The 23,305-nt window shown below is 44.0% G+C and overlaps 1 protein-coding gene across 8 annotated transcripts in view; it reads left to right on the top strand.

Annotated features, from left to right (window-relative positions):
- Window positions 1–23,305, top strand: part of HDAC11 (histone deacetylase 11) — a 51,248-nt gene that overhangs the window by 1,278 nt on the left and 26,665 nt on the right. For 4 of the 8 annotated variants that reach the window (XM_085898168.1, XM_085898169.1, XM_085898170.1 and 1 more), the window contains exons 2-8: window positions 9,523–9,650; window positions 9,753–9,904; window positions 11,081–11,181; window positions 13,153–13,269; window positions 15,341–15,383; window positions 15,619–15,695; window positions 16,031–16,093. In XM_085898168.1, the coding sequence (XP_085754294.1) occupies window positions 9,607–9,650; window positions 9,753–9,904; window positions 11,081–11,181; window positions 13,153–13,269; window positions 15,341–15,383; window positions 15,619–15,695; window positions 16,031–16,093 (597 nt within the window). In that variant the 5' untranslated portion in view covers window positions 9,523–9,606. The remainder of the gene's footprint in view (window positions 1–9,522; window positions 9,651–9,752; window positions 9,905–11,080; window positions 11,182–13,152; window positions 13,270–15,340; window positions 15,384–15,618; window positions 15,696–16,030; window positions 16,094–23,305) is intronic. The other 4 variants (XM_085898171.1, XM_085898174.1, XM_085898173.1 and 1 more) reach the window with 4 other exon arrangements.

Here is a 23,305-nt window from a genome sequence, read left to right as displayed (position 1 = left end):
AAAACTAACTGCAGCGACTGTTTAAAAAGGTAATTGTACGTTGGAAAGAATTGACAGAATAGTTTGTGGTTATAATATTTTTTTTTTACCTCCACACGAAAAGCTATGTCTGCGGCATGCCATGAAACGAAACCTTAACACAGTCAGTCCAAGGTGGAAATCCCCTTTGGGGAGGGGGCCAAGTTAGGTTGCTACAACCTCCGTCATGTGACCCTTAGTCGTCCTGGCAAGTTTGGATGAGATTGGATAAATAATAACCGAATGTATCACAGTCAGACAGACAGATAGACCGACACTACATTGTGTACATTATTTTAGTATGATTAATGATGAGGCAGATGACAATCTCACCTCTCCAAGGAAAATCGTATTTTGCCGACAGTGATTTTGTTATTCATTAAAATATTGAGATATAAGCTTTGACGAGTGGCTGAAGGAGACGGGGTGTTATTCATTACAAAGGACGTGGTTACGAGGGGATATGATGGAGATGTTTAAGATCATGAAAAGTATAGATAAAACAAGTGTTGATAAATTATTCATCAGAATACACAGTGGTAGGACCAAAGGCTGTAATCTGAGAGTATATAAGAGGTGAGTTAATATGGTAGTAAGGCAGGGGTCTTTTACTGAGAGAGTAGTTAATGCATGGAATGCTCTACCTGAAAAGGTAGTGGTATTAGAAACAGTAGATAAGTTTAAATTGAAAATGGATTAGGTACCTTGAAACATTGTAGATAGAGGGGTACAGGGATATTTGTTGGATTTGTCGGCAGAGATGCCAACAAGTCACTTGAGCCAAGTCTCAAGTCTTTGAGGTCACGTTTCAAGTCCCCATAGTATAACTTCAACTTGTGTGTGTAAAGTCCCACATCCACCGAGATAAAACGCAGAGTGTATTTGTGTATTTGTCTGTCCCCCTTCATAAGAACCATTTACGAAGGGTTTTAAAGGCCAATCTTTTAACACGAGTGTGTTCAATCACTACGGTTTATTTTTCAGGATGAAAAAAAAACTTTGAAAACCACATTCTATCAAAGAGTAATTACGTCTCTTATATTGGTAATGTAGACGGTGACTTGTAACCGGGCCTTGAGCGGTGTACAGAACCGTTTTTTTCAATAAATAGATACAATTATAGATACGAGGTGAAATTCGCTGCACATGATGTGCAACACGTACAGACTGAAATGAGTGTTCATTTACCGTACGTCCATAGGATGTCTAATAAATAAAGAAGATATTAGCACACCTGACCTAAGCCGAGGCTTCAGACTTCGGCACGCTTACGAAGCCGTACCGTTAAAACGAGACGTCTCAGAAGATAAAGCAAATGTGGTTACATTTGTACATGTATGGCTTTAAAATAAATGCTTCTCACAACAAATCATCATATCTTCCAGTTTAATAAAATAACTCAAACCCATCATTTTAAACAGGCTTTTATCCAAGTTTGCTTTAGAGTGTACAGTACCAGCTATCAAGGAATTAAGACACAGGGCTTCATTTATTGCAATGTATGTTCTGAAAAGCTGTTTTACTGAAGTTTTTTTTTTTTAAATAAACTTCATTCAGTGGACTTTTATTTTTTTTTTTGCTTTGTTCCCAGCAAAAATATATTTATGTTAAATCCGAATGCAATCACTTTGTGGAGGTTTTCTGCCATCTCCCATCATGAATAAATTTCAATCACACAAGTGCAGCCTCTAAGCCAGCCTTGTGATCGGCTGTCAGACCATGCATCTATTGTAAGGAAGGAGTGGGTAAGGAGATTTTAATAATATACTTGTGTATTTATTTTCTGCATGAAAATGAAACAGATAACTTAACTTCAATTATCTTTTAAGATATTGTACTTTTTAATGTTTTTCTTTTAAAAGGATAATTCGTAATATAATTTACAGTTCATGACAAAGTTTAAATAACTCAAGTCAAATGATATTTAAATCATCACAAAGTCATTTCATCAGCTCGGGACGTGCACAAGGTCACCGATCAGGGGCCACGTTTCCCCGATTCGGCACAAATAGTCATGCTTCAAATAAAGTTCTGCTTCCCACGATCCCATACTGACGCTGGTAAGACTGGTGCAAGCCGCTTAGATATGCTGTGCTCTGTGCTGTCTGGAGAGTGGACACTCCCTTTAACCTCAGTGGATAACGGTATGTGACCTGGTGGCTGTGAGCTCTGGCTTGATGCACATGTGCACAACACCGTACATGTCATTCACCGAACCGTGCATGCCGATGGTTGGAAACCATTCACCATTTATTTTAAACTCAGTTTTAATTGAATGTTTATTCCACGATTATTTTCCCAACATTGTCAACAAGTCATTTTCAACTCAAGTGGCATGCAATTCGAAGGGTCCCCAGACACCAAGTCCCAAGTCTGAGTCTCAAGTCACTTTTGCCAAGTTGCAAGTTGCAAAATTTGGTGACTTGTGTCTGAGTCGCCAACTCTGCTTGTAGACCACAGCTTGTGCGTGGGTGGGTGATGGTTTCTTGGGTTGTTGCAGTGCAGGTATGATGAGCCCAATGACCTCTTCCTGCATCAAAGTTTTTTGTGTGTGTGTGTGTGTGTGTGTGTGTGTGTGTGTGTGTGTGTGTGTGTGTGTGTGTGTGTGTGTGTGTGTGTGTGTGTGTGTGTGTGTGTGTGTGTGTGTGTGTGTGTGTGTGTGTGTGTGTGTGTATGTATATATATATATATATATATATATATATATATATATATATATATATATATATATATATATATATATATATATATATATATATATATATATATATATATATATATGTATGTGTGTGTGTATGGTACTGGTAAAGGTACCTTCTTTTGCAAAGATACCATGAATTTCTGGAATACACGTAATTGTAAATATAAGTACTTAATGGGCCATGTATATGTACACCCAGGAAAAAAAATGCTTTGAATTCCACTTAAGCACAGTTTTTTTATCCGAGTTTTTCACGAATTAGCTGGCCAGGCCTGACCTTTGAAGGTGAAATAATTCTTAATTTTTTTTTCAGGGTGCCGATGATAACACGCCAACTCTTAATATAATGTCCACCAACTAATTCTGGCAGATGTGACACCAAGCTTAACGTCCATTCATCTGAAGGGATGATGCACATCGTCATGCAATCCAATGCCTGACGCACCAATCCGATAGCTTATTTTTGGGTCGGGACTCAAACCCAGGCTCGATAGCATAAAGGTTATTGCACTACCTCTGTATATCTTTTTAGACTATATAAATGAAAAGGGGTAGATAGTGTTGAAGGAATGGAAAAAGTTATTTTTGAGTTGATAGTGGTAAGGAGATTTGTGGCAAAGGCTTTATATGTGACCTATAGCAGAGAGAGTTGTAAAATCTTTACCCCCCCCCCCCCTGTCTTGATGTTATAAATGTCTCGCACATTTATATAAATGTCTCGCACACATTGATAAATGTCTCACACGCACACCCCTGCTATAAATGTCTCGCACACAATGACATGCTTTGACAGGCCCCTCCATTTTTTTGTGTGGGGAGGGAGAAGGGAAGGATGACAAATTTACCTGTGTGCAGAGTGCTTTAACCTCACCATTACCCAGGTAAAAAAGGAAATTCTAATACCCTCTGCCACCACCATAAAGTGGTGCCACACGGTACACATTTGTATAGATAATGTATGCCCCCCACACACTCCTGCATGAGGCCATGGCCACATAACCTATGTTACCCTCCACACAAAGTTGTATTTGTATTCTGAGTTTGGAGTTTGTAACTTAAAAGATTAAAACACGTGTGGCCCTAAATGGAGTTCTCTCATCCCCTTTTCCTGTCCAGGCTGGAGTTCCTCAAGGCAGTGTTCTGGACCCTGTTCTTTTTCTGGTTTTCATCAATGATCTCTCCGACTCTCTGGAAAATCCTCTATCTCATTGCTGATGACTCCACCCTCTGCCTTACCATCTGTCATCCCTCAGACTGGCAAGCAGCAGCTTCTTCGCTCTCTGCAGATCTGGATAAAATCACAAACTGGTCCAACACGTGGAACATGTCTTTCAATCTGGACAAATCTCACACTCTCACTATGTCTCTCAGAAGGGACCGTTTGGACCCCCACCCCCACCCCCCCCCACATCGACCTTTTCAACAATTCTCTGGAAGTCCTTTCATTCAAGCTTCTGGGTCTCACTATCTGCCATGATCTTTCCTGGGAAATCCACATATCCAACCTGGCCTCCAAAGCCAGTTGTTGACTGGGAATCCTCTGTTGTGCAAAGTCCTTCCTTAGCAAACCTGAGCTCCTGACCACATACAAACCTTTCGTCCGCAACCTGATGGAGTACTGCTCTCCGCTCTGGGCTGGTGCTCCTGCCTCCCACCTTTCTTGGCTTCACGCTATGGAAACCAAGGCATTTAGGATCATTGGTATCTCCCACAGTGAGGCTGAGTCTTTGGGCCTCTCACTCTCCCACCGCAGGCAGGTCGGTGCACTTTCGACCGTCTCCTCTCTGGTCTCGCCCCCCCCCCTCGCCCGAAATATGTCCTGCCCATATTTCCGCAAGGTGCTCAAGGTCCGCCAGCAACACCCTTCTGGTAAAACTACCAAAATCACAAATCATTGCTCACCTTCACTCTTTCATTCCTCTGTTTTCCTGCCTTTGGAATGTACTCCCACACTCTCATCAATCCCATTCTTGCCTCCAGGCTTTGAAAGCAGCTGTTCACCACCACTTCTTATCTTCTCCCATCCAAAACCTCGTTCTTTTCTACCCCCATTAATCCACCCCAAACTCACCTCCTTCAAATCGCCTGCTTTACTTCCTGAAAGTCCCTGTAATGTCCATCTTGTATACACCGTGTTCTGTCCCATCCCTCTCCCTTCCACCGATCTTCTGTCTCTGTTCCCCATTGTTTTGTCCTTCCCTCTCCCGCCCCCCTTGCTGTGCATTGTGTGTTAGCTCTCATACGAGCCTTGACTAGGTATACAAAATAATAGTAATAATAAAAAAAATTAAAAGAAAAATATATAAAAAATAACTTCTATGATTGAGGCCTCACACAGATGCAAACACAGACAAAGGGTGACAAACGAAAATAAAACCCCCCTTTTTAAATACGCTGGTACTTGGCCTGGCTCAGGGTTGGCCCTTGTCGATCTGGTGTTGGGGAGCTTCGTCTGGCACGTGGAGTTGCAAGCAAAGTGGTGCCGTCTCTTGTCGAGCCCGGAGGAGGCGCCTCCACCATCCATGTGCACATGCAGGCAGAATGGTGGTTCACTTGTAGCAGCTTTCCACACTCTACACGCGCAAATCTGGCTGGCACTTCCTCGATCAGCTCTGCTAAATCTGCCCTGCTCGATCTGCTGTCTCCGAAGCCCACTCGCAAGCACACTGCACCTTCAACCCTCCTCTTTTTATCACCTTATCTGTCCATCGCCCCCAGGGCATGTCCTCCTCGCCTCCAAACCTGGGAATATGGGGCTTCTCCTTTTGTGGGCCTGGCTTGGAACATAAAACATAGGGAAAATCAGAGGGTAATCACGTACAGGGGAACTTATTTTTACTCCCTATGTTAATTAACACCGCACCACCCCTCGTGTGGTGACGGGTAACACTTAAGCTGACAGATTCCCTGACATATTTATATCGAGGTGCTTCTACCCGTCCATGGACCATGCTAAATTATACAATCCTATCTGTACTATTAAATCAGTTCATCTACCCCCATAATCGTAACAATTTGTTGATGTGTGTATATATATATATATATATATATATATATATATATATATATATATATATATATATATATATATATATATATATATATATATATATTATTACGGATTACAGAATCCAGTCTGGTGAATGCATCCACGCATCCAGGTCCTTAGACAGTTATTTCCTTAAATGCATGTTCAGATTGGCCCCATCCCCATGTCTAATTGGATTTTAAATGTGATGCGTTGAGAAGGGGAAAGGATAGATCCCCTTTCTTATGAGAAGCTTATTTTTTGCTTTACGACAGACACGTTTACACACATTTCTTTCACGAGCTCTAAAGCCTGCCCCCATTCTTCCTCAGCTACAATCTTTCGTGAGCTCCGCCGCCCACCTTTTTTGAGAGCACATGGGTCGTCATGGTAACCGTGCACCAGTGGGGCGGCGTGAGCTTGGGGCGGCACCCCGCATAGACGGCCCGGAGATATAAAAACAAGCGATAGGTACGTTCTGGGGAGAAAAGAGGAGAGAAAAAGTATGAAGAGAAAAAGTGTGAGGAGAAAAGAGGGGAGAAAAGCATGAGGAGAGAAAAGTGAAAGCGAAAGGAGAGGAAAAAGCAAAGGGCGAGAGAAGCAAGCAAGAAGCGTCTGACCAGCGCCAACAAAACAATTCATCCTTCCTAGTGCTTGGGCAAGCGAGCGTGTGGTGCGTGTGTGGGTGTGGGCAGTGCCGCCAACAAGTGAGGCACGGGTCGGTCACCAACACCATCAGGGTCTAAACCCGCGACAGACGATCTCGGTGCCCTCCAGACTTCGACTGGCGTTCAAGACTGCCCCGCGAGAGGGTGCACGGCAAAGCTAGGTGCTGGCAACGGACGTGACGCACATGCATTTCAGGACGTTTTCGCTTCACGGACGACTTTCTGGTGAGCGAGACGATTCTCCCCCTCCCCTCCCCCTGAATGATCCGTTGGGTACCCATGTCTGTGTTTAGCTGTAAGTAAGTCGACCCCCGATAAGCATCTGCTCTTTTTTTTGGTATCCCTTGTCGAGGCTCGTATGAGAGCGAACACACAATGCACAGCAAGGGGGGCATGAGACGAGGGGCTGGAGTGGGAAGGACAAAACAGTGGTGAACAGAGACATTAGGAGATCTGTGGAAGGGAGAGGGATGGGACGGGGAACATGGGGAATAGAAGATGGACATTACAGGGACTTTAAGGAAGGAAAGCAGGGAATTTGAAGGAGATGGGCTTGGGTGGATTATCGGAGGTAGAAAAGATCGAGGATTTGGATGGGGGATGATAAGAGGTGGTGGTGAACAGCTGTTTTGAATGCCTGGAGTGAAGAATGGGAATGAATAGAGTGAGGGAGTTTATTCCAAAGGTGGGGAAAAAGAGGAATGAAAGAGTGAAGGTGAGCAGTGATTCGTGATTTTGGTAGTTTTACCAGAAGGGGGTTGTTAGCGGACCTTGAGCGCCCTGCAGAAATGGGGTGGGGTCAAATCGCAGAGAGAGCAGGGGGGGGGGCGAGGCTGGAGAGGAGACGGTAGAAGACAGAAAGACCAAAGACCACCTGCGGTGATTGAGTGAGAGGCCCAAAGACTCAGCCTCATTGCGGGAGATGCCAATGATCCGAAATGCCTTGGTTTCTACAGCGTGAAGCTGAGAAAGGTGGGAGGCAGGAGCACCACCCCACAGGGGAGAGCAGTACTCCATCAGGCTGCGGACAAAAGCTTTGTAAGTGGTCAGGAGCTCAGGTGGGCCAAAGAAGGACTGCATGATGGAGGATTCCCAGTCGGTGACTGGCATTGGAGGCGAGGTTTGAAATGTGGCTTTCCCAGGAAAGGTCATGGCAGATAGTGAGACCCAGAAGCTTGAAAGAAAAGACTTCTTCCAGAGGATTGTTGAGAAAGTGTATGGGGGGGAGGGGGTTTCTAAACGGTCTTTTCGAAGAGACATAGTGAGAGTGTGAGATTTGTCCAGATTGAAAGACATGTCCCACGTGTTGGACCAGTTTGTGATTTTATCCAGATCTGCAGTAAGCGAAGAAACTGCTGCTTGCCTGTCTGAGGGATGACGGATGGTACGGCAGAGGGTGGAGTCATCAGCAAAGAGATATAGAGGATTTTCCAGAGAGTCGGAGAGATCATTGATGAAAACCAGAAAAAGAACAGGTCCCAGAACGTGACCTTGAGGAACTCCAGCCTGGACAGGAAGGGGGGATGAAAGAACTCCATTTAGGGCCACACGTTGACTGCGACAGGAGAGGAAGTCTGCGAGCCATGAGTGGAGATGGCCTTGGATACCAGAGGAAGAGAGTCTGTCTCTTTCCTGGCATTTTGATTGATTTTGCTTTGAAATTCATTCTTTATTTACCTCAGCAAATAAAAATTTCTTTTTATTTATTAATTTTATTATTAATAAATTATTTGTCGATTTCCAACTTTCCCGTGTTTGTCCTTTCCTTCATTGGTCTAGCATTGTTCGAACCGAGATAGACTGGGAGGTTATTACCACAGGTTTGACCAAAAATAGTCGTCACGCACCAGTGGTTAAAACGCTCGGCCGTCCTAATTAAAATCTAATCAGATAACATTGGCGCTTTGCCGAGGGCGCGCTCCCCGCTCAGGTAACCACGTGACCTCTTAAACAGAATAGTTAAACAGAATAATTAGACGGCGGACACTGGAATTCGTGGTTGACTGGGTGGCGTTCATGGTTCTAAAAAAACCCACCGTACCACAACGTTAATTGTGAGCGGTGGCCCCAGGTCCAGCTCTACCGAGGACAACCAGAGATTAATCCCCCTGAGTGACAAGCTGGTGTCTCGGTACCCATGGCCGCAACAATTATTGCAGGCCGGGGGTCGGCTGAGAAGACCACCGGTGGTAGGGGGGGTGGGGCGGGAGCTTTCTCGGGGTTCCCACCAGTCTCCCCGGAATTGCAGGCCATCGCACACGGATAAATCCGTGACGCAGCGGGTCACTAACCGACCGTGAATGTCAATAACTCAACCACGTGACCTGGGGTCCTCTGTCGAGTTTATCCAGTTAACCTGAAAAATAACCACCTGATCTAATTACCGGCGGACACGCCCTCGTTACACCTTGTCCGAACCAGACCACCTTACCGGATCAGATGCAGCTGAGCGACACTGTCAAGGACATACCGGTGGGAAGTGTGTGGATTTGTGATGACTCGCTATCGACTTTGCTCGAGTTTAGATTTGAAGCATGGAGTTGGCGATTAAAATGCTACTTGTTGAGTCCCCCGGACTCTGTATAGAATTGATTGATGAATTTTGTGTGGACAGTGGCATGAAAACGGGAAAGCAGGGGGGGCCGAAAAACACCTCTATGGATAGGTTATGAGCTGTAGTTGTGCACCTTGACACTGGTTTTTTGACAGACATGAAGATGCGAGGAAAAAAACGGTATTTTTAATCGCGCTAATATATTATATTGCTAGACGCCAACCATGATGATGCTGCTAAACATACCCTTGTTTCTGTGTTCCCATAACGGCCTTTAACAACAAAAACGATAGCTTCATGGTCCAAGGGGCTCATATGTTCAAAAGAACATACCCTTATATTTAGAAGATAGGTTCAGCATATTTCTCTTTCTGATTTTTGAAGACTAATTTTGTGCGTAAAGGCTTAAACCTTGTGCTTAAATGTTCTGCTTTTGTGATTGAATAAGGTATCGAGCAAACTCATAATAGCCGAGTTGTTTTAAGATGTCTAAAGCTCAGCAGCCTGTCGGTTTTGGATTTACGATTTGTTGAACTGTAATTGCTTTGCCCAGGATATGTTTACCTCACTTCCTTACCTGGACCCTTGGAGTCTGTAACTGCCTTTGGCCCCTGACTCTGTGACCTCATGAAGTAGAATGGCTACCTCTGTGATCGACAAAAAAGAGAGCGGTGAAAGTGTGTGAGTCGATGCGGTTCGATTGACCAATACTCTTTTTCATTTCTCTTCTGCAACGGTATGTTGTCTATCATTACAGTTGTTAATCAGCCAATGTCTTCACAGGTCAGATCCTGCCCATCTGTACACAGCACATGTGCCCGCTGATTGCTGGCCCATTGTGTACAGTCCAATTTACAACATCAGTTTCCTGGGTATGGAAAAGCTCCACCCTTTTGATGCTGGAAAGTGGGGCAGGGTAGTGAACTACTTGAAAGGTGGATATGATGCATCTGTTGATTCAGAATAAACTTTTGTGAGCTACATTCAAAGTAAAACTTTGCATGTCACATGACCTTAAGTAACTGGAAGAAAATTCAAGCACAATGATGTTTTCTTCAGTTGAACAAGGAAACGTAAGAACACGAGGAAGCTATTTGACCCTTCACGTATGCCATATTCACAGGTCCAGCCCATCCACTGACTACAGATAGTGGCAATGAAGTGGAGAATTTGGCCGTAGTAGTGGCACGCAATAGCCTCCTGTTTTTACAATACCCTTTGCGATATGTAACATCCACAATCTAAATGCAATTGTTACATCCCTATTTGAAGGATGATGTGGTCTGAGATGCAATACACATCCATTCACTACAATTGTACAACACTTTTTATTAATTCCAATCCTTTTGGGGAGTGTGTAGGTCAAACACAGACTATGCGGCCCCTCCAACTGTGCCATCCTGCTTCTCCTTTATGCACCTAAATGTGGTTATAAAGATGTCTTTTATTCCAAAAGCTTGTTTCATAGTGACGAGAGTTAATTTTGGAGCTTCAATTAATGTTCCAGCAGCAAATGTTTCAAAGCCGTTTCACACTAACATGTCACATTAAAAGCCTTTATAACTCTCGCAGAAAATCAAATGGGTTGCTGGTATATTTTGTTCATCTTTGGTTTGTGATTTTTAAAGGCTAATAAATTAATGTAAGAAGTTCATTTTCTTAATAATAATGGTAATCTCTTACTAAAAGGTGTGTGTGTGTTTTTGGACGTCTATGCACTCCTAAACCGCTGGATATGATGCTTTGAAATTTGCTGTTTTACTTGGGGTGTTCTTGGGAAAGGTTTTTGGTGTTTAAAAAACATTACCATCCGCGGTGGTTCAAGAGAGGGGACAATGCAAATTCTCTCTTTATGTGTACCTTACCATGGCATCCGGTGATGGTGGAAGAGGATATTAAAAGTCAGCTGTGAAGATGACTTGCAATTTTGCACTGTACACATGGCATAGTGCAAGTGCTTTGCTGACCCCTGCCAGAGGGAAGAGGTATTGTGCTCTGGTGTTTTTCACATGATAATAATAATAATAGTAATTCTAAAACCACCAGTTAAACTTGTATACTAAATACGATAGCCTTTGACTCGTTCTTTCTCTTTGTCTGTGTTCCCGTAGAAGCTGGGATGATCAATGATGAAACGATAGTTGTTCCTCGAGAAGCAGAGGAACAAGATCTGCTGCTTGTGCATACAAAACGCTATATTAACAGTCTCAAGGTCCTCCATTGCATTGCTTGACTGTAACCCTCTTCTGCCACTCAATTTGCCCCACGCACCATAAATGCCCTTTCCCTTTCCCTCCCTTCTTCTATATCCTATCAACTTCCTTTCCTCTCTCTTCCCACTCTCTCTAAAGTTTCCATCTCTCCTCCCTTTTGATTATCTAATTTTTTTTATAATTACACATGTAATAATTATTGCTTATTTCCTCCCCACCATTTGGTGAGCACCATGTACAGTACCAGTCAAAAGTTTGGACACACTGACTCATTCAAGGGTTTTTCTTTATTTTTACAATTTTCTACATTGCAGAATAATAGCGAAGACATCAAAACTATGAAATAACACATATTGAATTATGTGGTCACCAAAAAGTGTTGAACAAATCAAAGTATATTTTATATTTTAGATTATTCAAAGTAGCCACCCTTTGCCTTGGACAGCTTTGCATACTCTTGGCATTCTCTCAACCAGCCTCATGAGATAGTCACCTGGAATGCTTTTCCATTAACAGGTGTGCCTTGTTAAAAGTTAATTTCTGGAATTTCTTTCCTTAATGCGTTTGAGCCAATCATTTGTGTTGTGACAAGGTAGGGTTTGTATACAGTAAATATCCCTATTTAGTGAGATTATTTTGTCTGTCCTGTAGTAGTCCATATTCTGGCAAGAACAACTCAACGAAGCAAAGATAAATGACAGTCCATCATTACTTTAAGACATGGAGGTCAGTAAATCCAGAAAATTTCAAGAACTTTGAAAGTTTCTTCAAGTGCAGTCACAAAAACCATCAATCGCTATGATGAAACTGGCTCTCATGAGGACTGTCACAGGAAAGGAAGACCCAGAGTTACTTCTACTGCAGAGGATAACTTTATTGGAGTTACCAGCCTCAGAAATCACCAACTAACTGTACCTCAGATTGCAGCCCAAGTAAATGCTTCACAGAGTTCAAGTAACAGACATCTCAACATCAACTGTTCAGAGGAGACTGTGAATCAGGCCTTCATGGTCGAATTGCTGCAAATAAACCACTACTGAAGAAGACCAATAAGAAGAGACTTGCTTGTACCAAGAAACATGAGCAATGGACATTAGACAGGTGGAAATCTGTCCTTTGGTCTGATGAGTCCAAATTTGAGATTTTTGGTTCCAACCACCATGTCTTTGTGAGATGCAGAGAAGGTAAACAGCTGATCTTTGCATGTGTGGTTCCCGCCATGAAGCATAGGGGAGGAGGAGGTGTGATGGTGTGGGGGTGCTTTGCTGGTGACACTGTCGGCGATATATTTAGAATTCAAGGCACACACAGCATGGCTACCACAGCATTCTGCAGAAATACGCCATCTCATCTGGCTTGCGCTTAGTGGGACCATCATTTGTTTTTCAACAGGACAATGACCCAAAACACACCTCCTGGCTGTGTAAGGGCTATTTGACCAAGAAGGAGAGTGATGAAGTGCTGCATCAGATGACCTGGCCTCCACAATCACCCGACCTAAACCCAATTGAGATGGTTTGGGATGAATTGGACCTCAGAGTGAAGGAAAGGCAGCCAACAAGTGCTCAGCATATGTGGGAACTCCTTCAAGGATGTTTGAAAAGCATTCCAGGTGACTACGTCATGAAGCTGGTTGAGAGAATGCCAAGAGTGTGCGCAAAGCTGTCTTCAAGGTAAAGGGTGGCTACTTTGAAGCGTCTAAAATATAAAATATATTTTGATTTGTTTAACACTTTTTTTTTTTGGTTACTACATAATTCCATATGTGTTATTTCATGGTTTTGATGTCTTCACTATTCTACAATGTAGAAAATCGTAAAAATAAATTAAAACCCTTGAATGAGTACTTGTGTCCAAACTTTTGACTGGTACTGTAGGTGAGCCATTGTTAAATTAAGATGGAAATATCATGCAATAGCTTTATCTCTTTCTCTCTCATTTCCTTCTGCATACCTGTATTTCTGCCCTAGTATTCATTGGTTGTTGCATCAATCACAGAAGTTCCTCCTGTGGCTTTTTTGCCCAACTTCATCGTGCAGCGTAAGGTGTTACGGCCTTTCCGTTTGCAGACTGGTGGCACCGTTATGGTGAGGGTTCCCTCAACTCAAGTGCAGGAAGGGGGTGAGGGGTTGAGGTGGAGTTGGGGGGGGTGGGGGTTGGGGTTGTGTGATATTGTGGCTTAACTGATTTTCTTCAAGAATTTGTTTCATAGAATATATTTCAGTTTTTGTAATTTTCATTCAGTAAATTTGGACAAGAATACCAGTTGGTATGATCCAAGTGTATGGCAACTCTTGGTAAATCCATCTCATTGCCATTATATTAGCTTGCAGTGACATATTGGTGGTTTAACCAATCAGGATGTGACACTTGCAGATATTCCCAAGTATTATACAGTACTTTGAAATTGCCATTTGGGCACAACTATTTCATGGCAATCGTGTGGTACAGTAAATTGCAGGTAAACTCATCGTGATTTTTGCAAGAGTTCAGAACAGGTTTTGAGGCATGTCTTGTTAACAACCATCATGAATGAGGAATAAAAGCCAAACTTTCTAGTGGTTTCAAGTATTCCAAGATATGTGACATGGGAATGTGATGCTCCATTTCCATGCATGAATGCTGCCAACAGCTCGTAGATTGGCTCAGGGCATTGAACACATTGTAAATGGTACTATTTTGATATTATAGAAGCATGGAACTTGTTTATATTTGACAATGTACAACAGCAATCATAAAATAGCGTAGGATCCATAAACCTCTGAGGTTTTCTGTTTTTACCTCCAACGTCTACTGCTCTCGAGAATGATTGTTAATCACCAGCACATTGAAAGATAAGATGTGCAGACAGATTCTGTTCAACCACTTGGTTCATGTACACAGGTTTTCAGAAGTGCTGTACCAAGGCTCATATAATTATGCTAATCATGCAGTGAAGTTCGTTGTAATTTACCTGTGTAATTTTTTGTTGTTGTGTGTTTTGGTGTTTCTTATTTGTTTTTTTGTGTGATGTGTGTGTGCACATGCGCACGTGATTTGTTTGTGTTTCCCCCTCCCCCTCCATCCTTAAGGAAGTGTTTTATTTCTCATTTGGAGTTGTTTTGGCAAAACTCAAAAGTCAAGCTGACCTCTGCCAGAGGGAAGGGGAATTACACTCTGGGTGTTCCTTGTGATAATAATAATAATAATAATATAATTAATGATTCTAAAACCACCAATTAAACTTGTATACTGAGTATGATAGACTTTGACTAGTGGTTTCACCCCAGCTCTAACCTCCCCCTCTCGATATTTCAACAAGGAAACTGGCAAATTAACTATATTTCAAAGGGACAATTGAGGAGAACATTCTAATGAGCGTGACTGTTCCTGTTTATGTGCATTGAGAGAATCGCTAATCCATGTGGGAACTTGTACCTGGATGCCAATAGCAGTCTGTCTGGTACCCAGAAGTGAATGCTCGAGAGGAAAAATTTTCAATTTTGATCCTTGCAGAGTTTCAGAACACTTATCCATTCCCATCAGTGGAGCTTTGTTTACTATTAAGTTAGCAAGACTTTATAAAGTCCAAGTGTCACTGTCAGTATGTTGGTTTTAAACAGCAACAGATGGCAGATATCCATATTTAACCTGAAATGTACCAGGATCCCAACAGGCAATTGTACATCCCCATGATAAGATTGAAGTCTTTCAACTGACACACTTGGACATATTCACCTTTACCAAGGGGTTTTGGTGAGAGAGTTTCTTGTGGCATATATAATCAGCCACGAATATTCCGACTTGCTTCTAAAAGCAAACTAAGCAGTCACTCAATTTTACCATTAGTATGTATGTTTATGGCTCGTACCAAAAATATCAGACAAAGATATTAATTTCTCGAAAAAAAAAACAGCCACTGGAGAGGTTTTTAAATTAATTTATTTTTTCTTCCTTCAATTCCGAGTAATACAAACTTTCTGCCAAACAAATTTACAGTTAAACTTTTCAACTAAGCCAAGTTTTCCAGCATTCCAGCAAAAGTTTGTTTTAAAATGCATTGTTTTACCTGTTGGGAACCCCCCCCCCTCCTCACTGACCAAGTTCCTTCTCGCCAAAATCGCACTTGATGTTGAGTGTCTGACACATCATTTTTTTATGTTTTGATTTTTATTCCAGGCAGGGAAACTGGCTGTTGACAGAGGCTGGGCCATCAATGTTGGTAAAGGCACAGCACGCACTTTGTCTACTTACATTTAAGTCATGTCGATAACAAAGATATTTGCTATCTGTTGTTTTACCATGAAATTGATGCTATGTTATATTTTTGTTAGATTGGTAAAATGTTTTTTGAATGAGGATGTAGGTGCATTACATTATCCACGATGCCTGTGGGGATATTTTGGGACTGCAGGCCTGGTGGCAATATAGAAGTGCATTTCTTCCTTTTCACACAGGGGGTGGGTTCCACCATTGTTCAGCAGACAAGGGAGGGGGTTTCTGTGCCTATGCAGACATCTCTATCTCCATAAAGGTATCACTTACTCAGCAATCTGTTCTTTCCACCTGTATATTATATAATTCTTTATTTTCATTTTCTCGCACTATTGACCAAATTGTCTCTCCATCTTGATCTTGGATTGAGCTTTGGGCAACCCATTTTGGAATGCGTGTGCTTTTGTCATCGTATTGCCATTTTGATGAACAAAGATGGCATCTTGCCATTAGTGTTCCACAAGCACAACCACTGTTTATGCCACCAGTACTCTTTATGCACCCACACTCATGTCCTACACCCACGTATCAGCCATTTATGCATTGTCAGTTTTTGGCTTTATTTGACTTTTATGAATGCCATGTTATGTGCAGTTCCTGTTTCAACATGTTGAGGGAATATCCAAGGCGATGATTGTTGACCTGGATGCACACCAGGTGAGGTCACAGTCATGCATGCAAGTTAAATCTTTGGAGTAGTGACAGAGGAACTCTTTGAACTAGATTTCCCCTTATTAAATGAGAAATAATAATGTGAATTGATTACACTGTATCCATTGTGTGCAAAAAGTTTTAAGAGATTGACAGTTCTAAAAACAACAACCATGTCCATTAATGTTTTTTTTTTTTCTTTTTCTAATAACACTGATATCATATGCATGCAAAGGGGGGAAGGTGGTAGAGGAGTTAACAAAATTGAGAAAAGGAAGAGAAACTAGGAGAGGATGGGGCAGAAGAAGGAGGTTGAGTGAAAAAAAAAAATTTTTTTGAACGAGATCAAAGTCGATAGCGTGTCATCACAAATCCACATGCTACCCACCGAAAGCAAAGTTGAAAGATGGCAAAAAGTACCCAATATCAAATTTTGAGTAAAAAATATTTTCCATTTTGACCCCTGTGACCCAAAGTCCCCACTCTCTGGGGCATAAATCGGGGATGAAACCCCCAAAATTGTTGCACGTTTCATGCGTCCCCAAATATTGATTGCAGATACAAAGTTTCATTCATAAATGTTGAAAAAATATGCCCGTAAATGCATTTTCTGAATCGACCTTTTGACTCTGCCCCGGGGGCAGGGCCAAAAATGATACTGTTTGAGCACCCTTGTGCCATGTGATGATCATAACTACCAAGTTTGGTGAATTTATTGAACAGCCGTTTAGAAGGGGATAGTGTGATGGACAGACAGACGGATGGATGGGGCCAACAACAATATTCCCCCATTTTTTTTTTCTTCAAAAAGCATGGGGATAACACCACAGGGGAAAGTTCAAGCCCAAAATGGCTCCTGGGTGAAAGGGCAAAGGAGGAAGATGGGTGGGGGGGGGGGGAATGTAATTAAATGAGATCTAGATGATTGATTTGTGACTTGAATTGTTTTTAGTTGATAGAAGTCTGGAACACACTGCTGGGGAGGCTGTTCCAAAGAGGAAGTACAGAGGAAAAAAGTAAGATTCATGGAGATTGGTCTCTTGGGAAGGGAGGTTAACACACAAAGGGTGACAAGTGGAAGCAAGACGGGTGTTGCGAACAGAGTGAAGATGAGGGGGGACAAAAACATACAGCTTGATGGAGTAGTCGCAGTAGAAGAGAAGCAAGAAAGAGTATGCTTGACGGCGGGCCAAGGGTTGGAGCTGGATCAACAAAGTAGGATAGTTAATCAGTCGGACGCCCTTGGCTTTGACCCGATCCGGAAGAATGATGACTGCGCAGGAGTTTGGGTGGAGACATTTAATTTTGTGTAAATTGCAACTTTTTAAACTGCTGAAACAGATTCTGTAGTAGTCTCAATTACACCGACATCCATTGCATACCCATGTTATCATGCTCTTTTGCTAGGTTCTGATACACTCTTTAGTAAACGTATTTTTGCTATATCTATGGTGTTTGTCAGGAAAGTTTTCAGCTGTCATTTACACTTTACATGGCTGTGCCCATCACTTCCTTAATTATAAAATCTGTTATGGCACAGCATCATTGTGCAGTGAATATTATGTTCTACATGCTACATGCTAGTACCAGAAGAATTGCATGAGATCCATTTGTGAATGTCTTTGAAGGGAACAAAACGTGCGTGCGTGCATGCTCTACCATTCAAAAGTTTTAGAACACCCCCATTTTTCCAGTTTTTACTGAAATTTAAGCAGTTTAATGTTTCAATGCACTCTGTAATTAAAGCATAGAACAAATAAACAATTGCAGATAAAAAAGAAATCGTGGAATCGTTTTGTTGAACAAACTTTGATTCAAATTTTTGACTCATCAAAGTAGCCATCTTTTGCAGATATAACAGCCAAACGTACTCGTGGCATTCTTTCTTCAATGGAAATCAAATATTGTTCGGAAAGTTCTTCCCAAAACTGTTGCAGAAGTTCCCACAAATGTGTTGCACTTGTAGGTTGCTTTGCTTTCACCCTTCTGTCCAGTTCATCCCAAACCAGCTCGATGGGGTTTAAGTCTGAAGACTGTGCTGGCCATTCCATGATTTGAAGCCTACTGTCTTGTTCTTTTATTCTAAGGTTGTTCTGACATAGCCTGGAGGTATGTTTTGTGTCGTTATCTTGCTGGAGAATGAACCCCTGACCAACAAGGCGTAGACCAGAGCGTCTTGCATGGCGCTGCAAAATGCTGTGGTAGCCCTTTTGGTTCAGGGTGCCAGTCACTCTGTGCAAGTCACCAACTCTGGATCCAGCAAAAGAGCCCCAGATCATCACGCTTCCTCCTCCATGTTTGACAGTTGGTGTCACACATTGAGGCATCATCCTTTCGCCTACTCGATGGCGTGCAAAAATCCTGCGTGATGAACCGAAGATTTCAAATTTTGATTCATCGGTCCATAAGACCTTTTTCCAGTTTTCAGTGGTCCACTGGTGGTGCTTTATGGCCCAGGCAAGCCTCTTTTTCTTATTTTCCCATATTAGCAATGGCTTTCTTACTGCCACTCGACCTGTCAAACCTGCAGCTCGAAGTCTTCTCTTTCCAGTTGAAACTGAGACTTCCTTACTTTGACCAGTGTTAAGCTGTGCTTGAAGCTGCTGTTCTGTGAGCCGCCTATCACACAAGCTGTTGACTCTCAGAAACTTGTCTTCTGATTGTGTTGTGGCTTTGGGTCTGCCAGACCTCTTCCTGTCAGAGTTTCCTCCAGTTTCCAAGCACCTATTGAAGGTGTAGGAAACTGCACTCACTGACACCTTGGCTCTTTGCAATTTCTCTAAAGGAAAGACCTACACTTTTAAGGGTTATAATGGTCTGTCTGTCTTCCTTTGTTAATTGTCTTTTCCTCGCCATTATGATGGCAATATACTATTTCCTGCAGTGCAATGTTGTCCAAATAATGCTTCAGAGGTCGTAGCAACACAGTCTGTCCAACACTGCTTTCATCCAAACAGAGGGTTTGTAACTCGTCAACAAAAGTTGGGATACCTGTAGGAATTGTTTGCATCAACCTTCAAGCTTAATTTACTTCCATTGCTGCGGATCAGTTGCAGTTGCTCACCCATTACTTGTTCCCTGAAATGGGCCTTTTTTTAACAACTCTGAAATTTACATTATTTTTCAGTTTTTGGTCAGGTCAGGTATGGGAGCATGTGCCAGAACAGCGCGTCGCTGCGTCCACTTTCCGCCGGTACTCCAGGGGCCTCCGTCTGGCCATCCCCCAGGCAGATGCCAGGCCCATCCCCATCTCCTTGAGATGATGGTCAACCTGCTGCAACCATGAGGCACGTGGTCGGCCCACTGGCCTCCTCCACTCATGAGACTCCCTCGCTGAGAGAATCTGGTGAGCAGGATCAGCGTCAGGAAAACGAGCCACATGTCCATACAGCCGCAACTGACGCTCACGGACTATGCAGGTAACAAATCTCATCCGAGTCTCTCTCAGCAACCGCTCGTTGGACACAAAATCCGACTAGCGATAGCCAAGGATTCTCCGAAGAGACCTGGTACCAAAGGAATTAAGTCTCCGTCTCAGATCCTTGGTCAGAGTCCAAGTCTCGCACCCATAGAGCAAGACTGGAAGTACCAAGGACCTGAAGACTCGGACTTTCGTCCTCCCGCACAGGTACCGGCAGCACCACACCCCATGATCCAGTGAATCCATGACTCCCCAGGCCCAACCCAGACGTCTATTGACCTCTGACTCGCAGCCAGCAGAAACATGAATATCACTGCCAAGGTAAGTGAATCTCTCCACGACCTCAACATCCTCACCACAAACAGACACAGGCAGGACAGCAGCATCCAAGATGTCACCGAAAGCCTGGATCTTAGTTTTGACCCAAGAAACCCGTAATCCCAACGGCTCCGACTCCTCATTCAGCACCTCGAGGGCCCCCAAGAGGATGTCTAAAGTCTCCGCAAAGATGACTGCATCATCTGCAAAATCAAGGTCCGAGATCTTGACATTCCCAAACGATGCACCGCAACTTGATCTCTCCGACATCCTCCCTAAAATCCAGTCCATACAAGTGCTGAAAAGTGTGGGGGCAAGAACACATCCCTGACGAACTCCAGTAACAACTGGAAATAAGTCAGAGATGGTACCACCACACTTCACAGCACTCTCAGTACCAGAGTAGAGTTCAGACATCAGATCGATCAGTTTTGGTGGCACCCCACGAAGACCAAGAATCCTCCAGAGGACATCCCGATTCACTGAATCGAACGCTTTACAGAGATCAACATAGGCTGCAAGCAGCCCCTGCCGAAACTCTCATCTGCGTTCGGTGAGGACACAAAGTGCAAGGATACGGTCAATCGTTGACCTCTTTGGTGTAAAGCCTGACTGCTCTGGACGCTGGTGCTCAAGCAGCTGGTGGCGAACCCTATCAAGAATTATCCGAGCAAAGACCTTGCCCGGCACTGAGAGCAGCGTCACCCCTCGGTAGTTGTTGCAGTCTTGGCGATCACTCTTCCCTTTCCAGAGAGGGACAACAAGGCCCCTCTTCCAGTCAGTTGGGATGATGCCTGTGTTCCAGGCAGAGCACAAAACTGCATGCAACGACACGAGTGCAGCATTTCCACCAGCCTTGAGAAGTTTGGCATGGATGCCACAGATCCCTGGAGCTTTGCCCCGTTTCAACTGGTTCACCGCAGCCCGTGTTTCCACAAGCGAAGGTGGACCACAGTTGATTCGAGGGTCAGCAACAGGGATTGTAACACCCTTGACGTCCAACTCGACAGCTGGGGGATCAGCCTGGTACAACCGCTCAAAGTAACCGGCCCAGCGGGCCTTCACTTCAGACTCCTCTGTCAAGAGCCTACCACTCTCTGCTCGAACTGCAGTGCTCCGAGGGATGGGCTTGGATGAACGTAATGCGCGAATTTCCCTGTAAGCGGGACGAGAATCACCTGTCCACAGGTGATGCTCTACCCCCTCACAGATTCCTCGCACATAGGCCTCCTTGTCCACCCTCAGTGCACGTACAGTTTTACGCCTCAGCTCCCTGAACAGCTCAGCTCTGCCATTCAGCCTGGCCCTGCGACTCTGGTCAATGGTATCCAGTGTCCCTTGAGAGACAAAATTATTCTTTGCCCTGCGGTGAGCTCCAAGGCATCCACCGGCAACATCAAGGACGGTGGTCTTGAAGGCGCTCCACAACTCTTCAGGACCCCCCAAAGCACCCAGACCCCCCAAGTGTCCACTCAGCCTGTTCGCAAACTCCTCAGCTACTCTCTCATCCCTGAGCTTGGCAACATCCAGCCTAGGCTGGGATGGTACCATTCTCTAGGATTTAAGGTGCATCTTTAGAGTTGCTACAACAAGCCTGTGGTCAGTATTGAGGAACTGAGCACTCCAGTAGACCCTGCAGTTCTGGATCATCCTCCAACGACCGTCAATGAGGACATGGTCAATCTCCTTTGCCACACCACCAGCGTTGGAATACCAAGTCCAGCAATGAGCTTGTGGGCGCTGAAACCATGAACCAGCCACCCTAAGTCCATGACTTCTTGCAAAGTCAAGGAACTTAGTGCTATTCTGGTTCATAGTTCCTGACCCATGGGGACCAACACACACCTCATAACCATCCCTATCAATTCCAGTCGAAGCATTGAAATCCCCCAAGACTAGAAGTGTATCTCGTCTGGGGCACTGATCAACCACAGACTCGAGTGTGGCATAGAATGCACCCTTCACGGTGAGATCACTCGCCTCAGTCGGAGCATAAACAGAGACCAGGGAAATGACACCTAAGGAGTGACGAATCCTTAATCTCATAATATGCTCGTTGACCGTTGTTACCTCAATTATCATTGGGGTCAGCTTATTGGACACAGCTACAGCAACTCCTTGGGTATGGTAACCATCAGAGCGACCAGACCAATAGTAGGTGTAACCACCCACCATTATCTCGCCGCAATCCGGTCTCCGAACCTCAGAGAGAGCTGCAATCCCGATGTCCAAACGCTGGAGCTCAGATGATAACAGAGACAGGTGATCATCCTCTCTTAGGGATAGGACATTCTCGGCACCCACCTGAAGGGACCGCCTCAGGTTAACCCAAGGAGACCGCCGTCTGGTGGACGACACCTCAGCACCACTCCGACACACTCTCCCGCAATCTGACCCAGGGATGTTACCCCGTGGTTTCCCTCCTATCATCAAAGATTGGGGGTCCCGAAGGCTTTGCCCCAATCCCGTCATCTGGTGAGCTGCCCTGCGAAGGGAAGCTGCACAGGAGGTACTGCCACGGAGTGGGTTTTCAGATTTTTTTGCGTTTTTGCGTTTTGCGGAATGAAGGGTTTTACGGTGGCCGGAGTGCAAATCCTGCCACCAACCTCCTAATAAAAAAGTAACCCAACTGCAGGAGGACGTCCGCAGACACAGTTGGGTACTAGATATGGATGGCCGTTGGCTCACAAGGAGCTCCTCCGCCCTTTGACAGGTTTTGTTTTTAATCCTGCTGGGTGTCCATATCCAAACACCCTCCTCACCAGAAAACCTGGTGGGGGAGACAGTTTAGTCGCCGACAACCCGACCATGGAACAGGTTAGTACAGGTTTACATGGTACCTGAAGCAGGTCACAGATCGAACCTGACCTGACACGAAACCATTTTTGGTCACCCAAACTTTTTTTTTTAACCTCTGGCAGTTTACCACTTAGCTTTGTGCCATTTCAGGTTATTCACTGGACTTGAACTGCTTAAATTTCAGTAAAAACTGAAGAATGGGGGTGTTCTAAAACTTTAGACTGGTTGTGTATGTGTGTGTGTGTGTGTGTGTGTGTGTGTGTGTGTGTGTGTGTGTGTGTGTGTGTGTGTGTGTGTGTGTGTGTGTGTGTGTGTGTGTGTGTGTAGACAGTATAATATTGTTCCGGAAATGGCCCTTAATGGGACTACTAAGTATAGGATTAGCTCAGATCCCCCATTAAATGCCTGATTAGATAGGTTGTTTGGTATAAGGGACGATATGTGTGTGTCGGGAGGTGTAACAGACTGTTTTATGTTCATACGGTGGTGAAACGAGAGATGATTCTTTTTCCTCTCCTGTACGAACAGGAGGGGAGTGGCCTAGAGCGAGAGGTGTGGCCTGGAAAGGAAGTGCCGCGAAGGGGCTGAGCTTTTTTTTGGAGTGAGTCGCCGCGACAGGCGTGTGTCGAGGCGAACGAAGAAAAAGAAACGAAAGCAAAAAGGAGTTCTCAGTTTGGAAA

The sequence above is a fragment of the Eptatretus burgeri genome, chromosome 10, assembly GCF_056783735.1.
Source record: "Eptatretus burgeri isolate ZD-2024b chromosome 10, Ebu_testis_v1, whole genome shotgun sequence".
Taxonomy (NCBI): Eukaryota; Metazoa; Chordata; class Myxini; order Myxiniformes; family Myxinidae; genus Eptatretus; species Eptatretus burgeri.
Note: the sequence above shows the minus strand (reverse complement) of the source record. Positions and strands in the feature narration are given on the sequence as shown.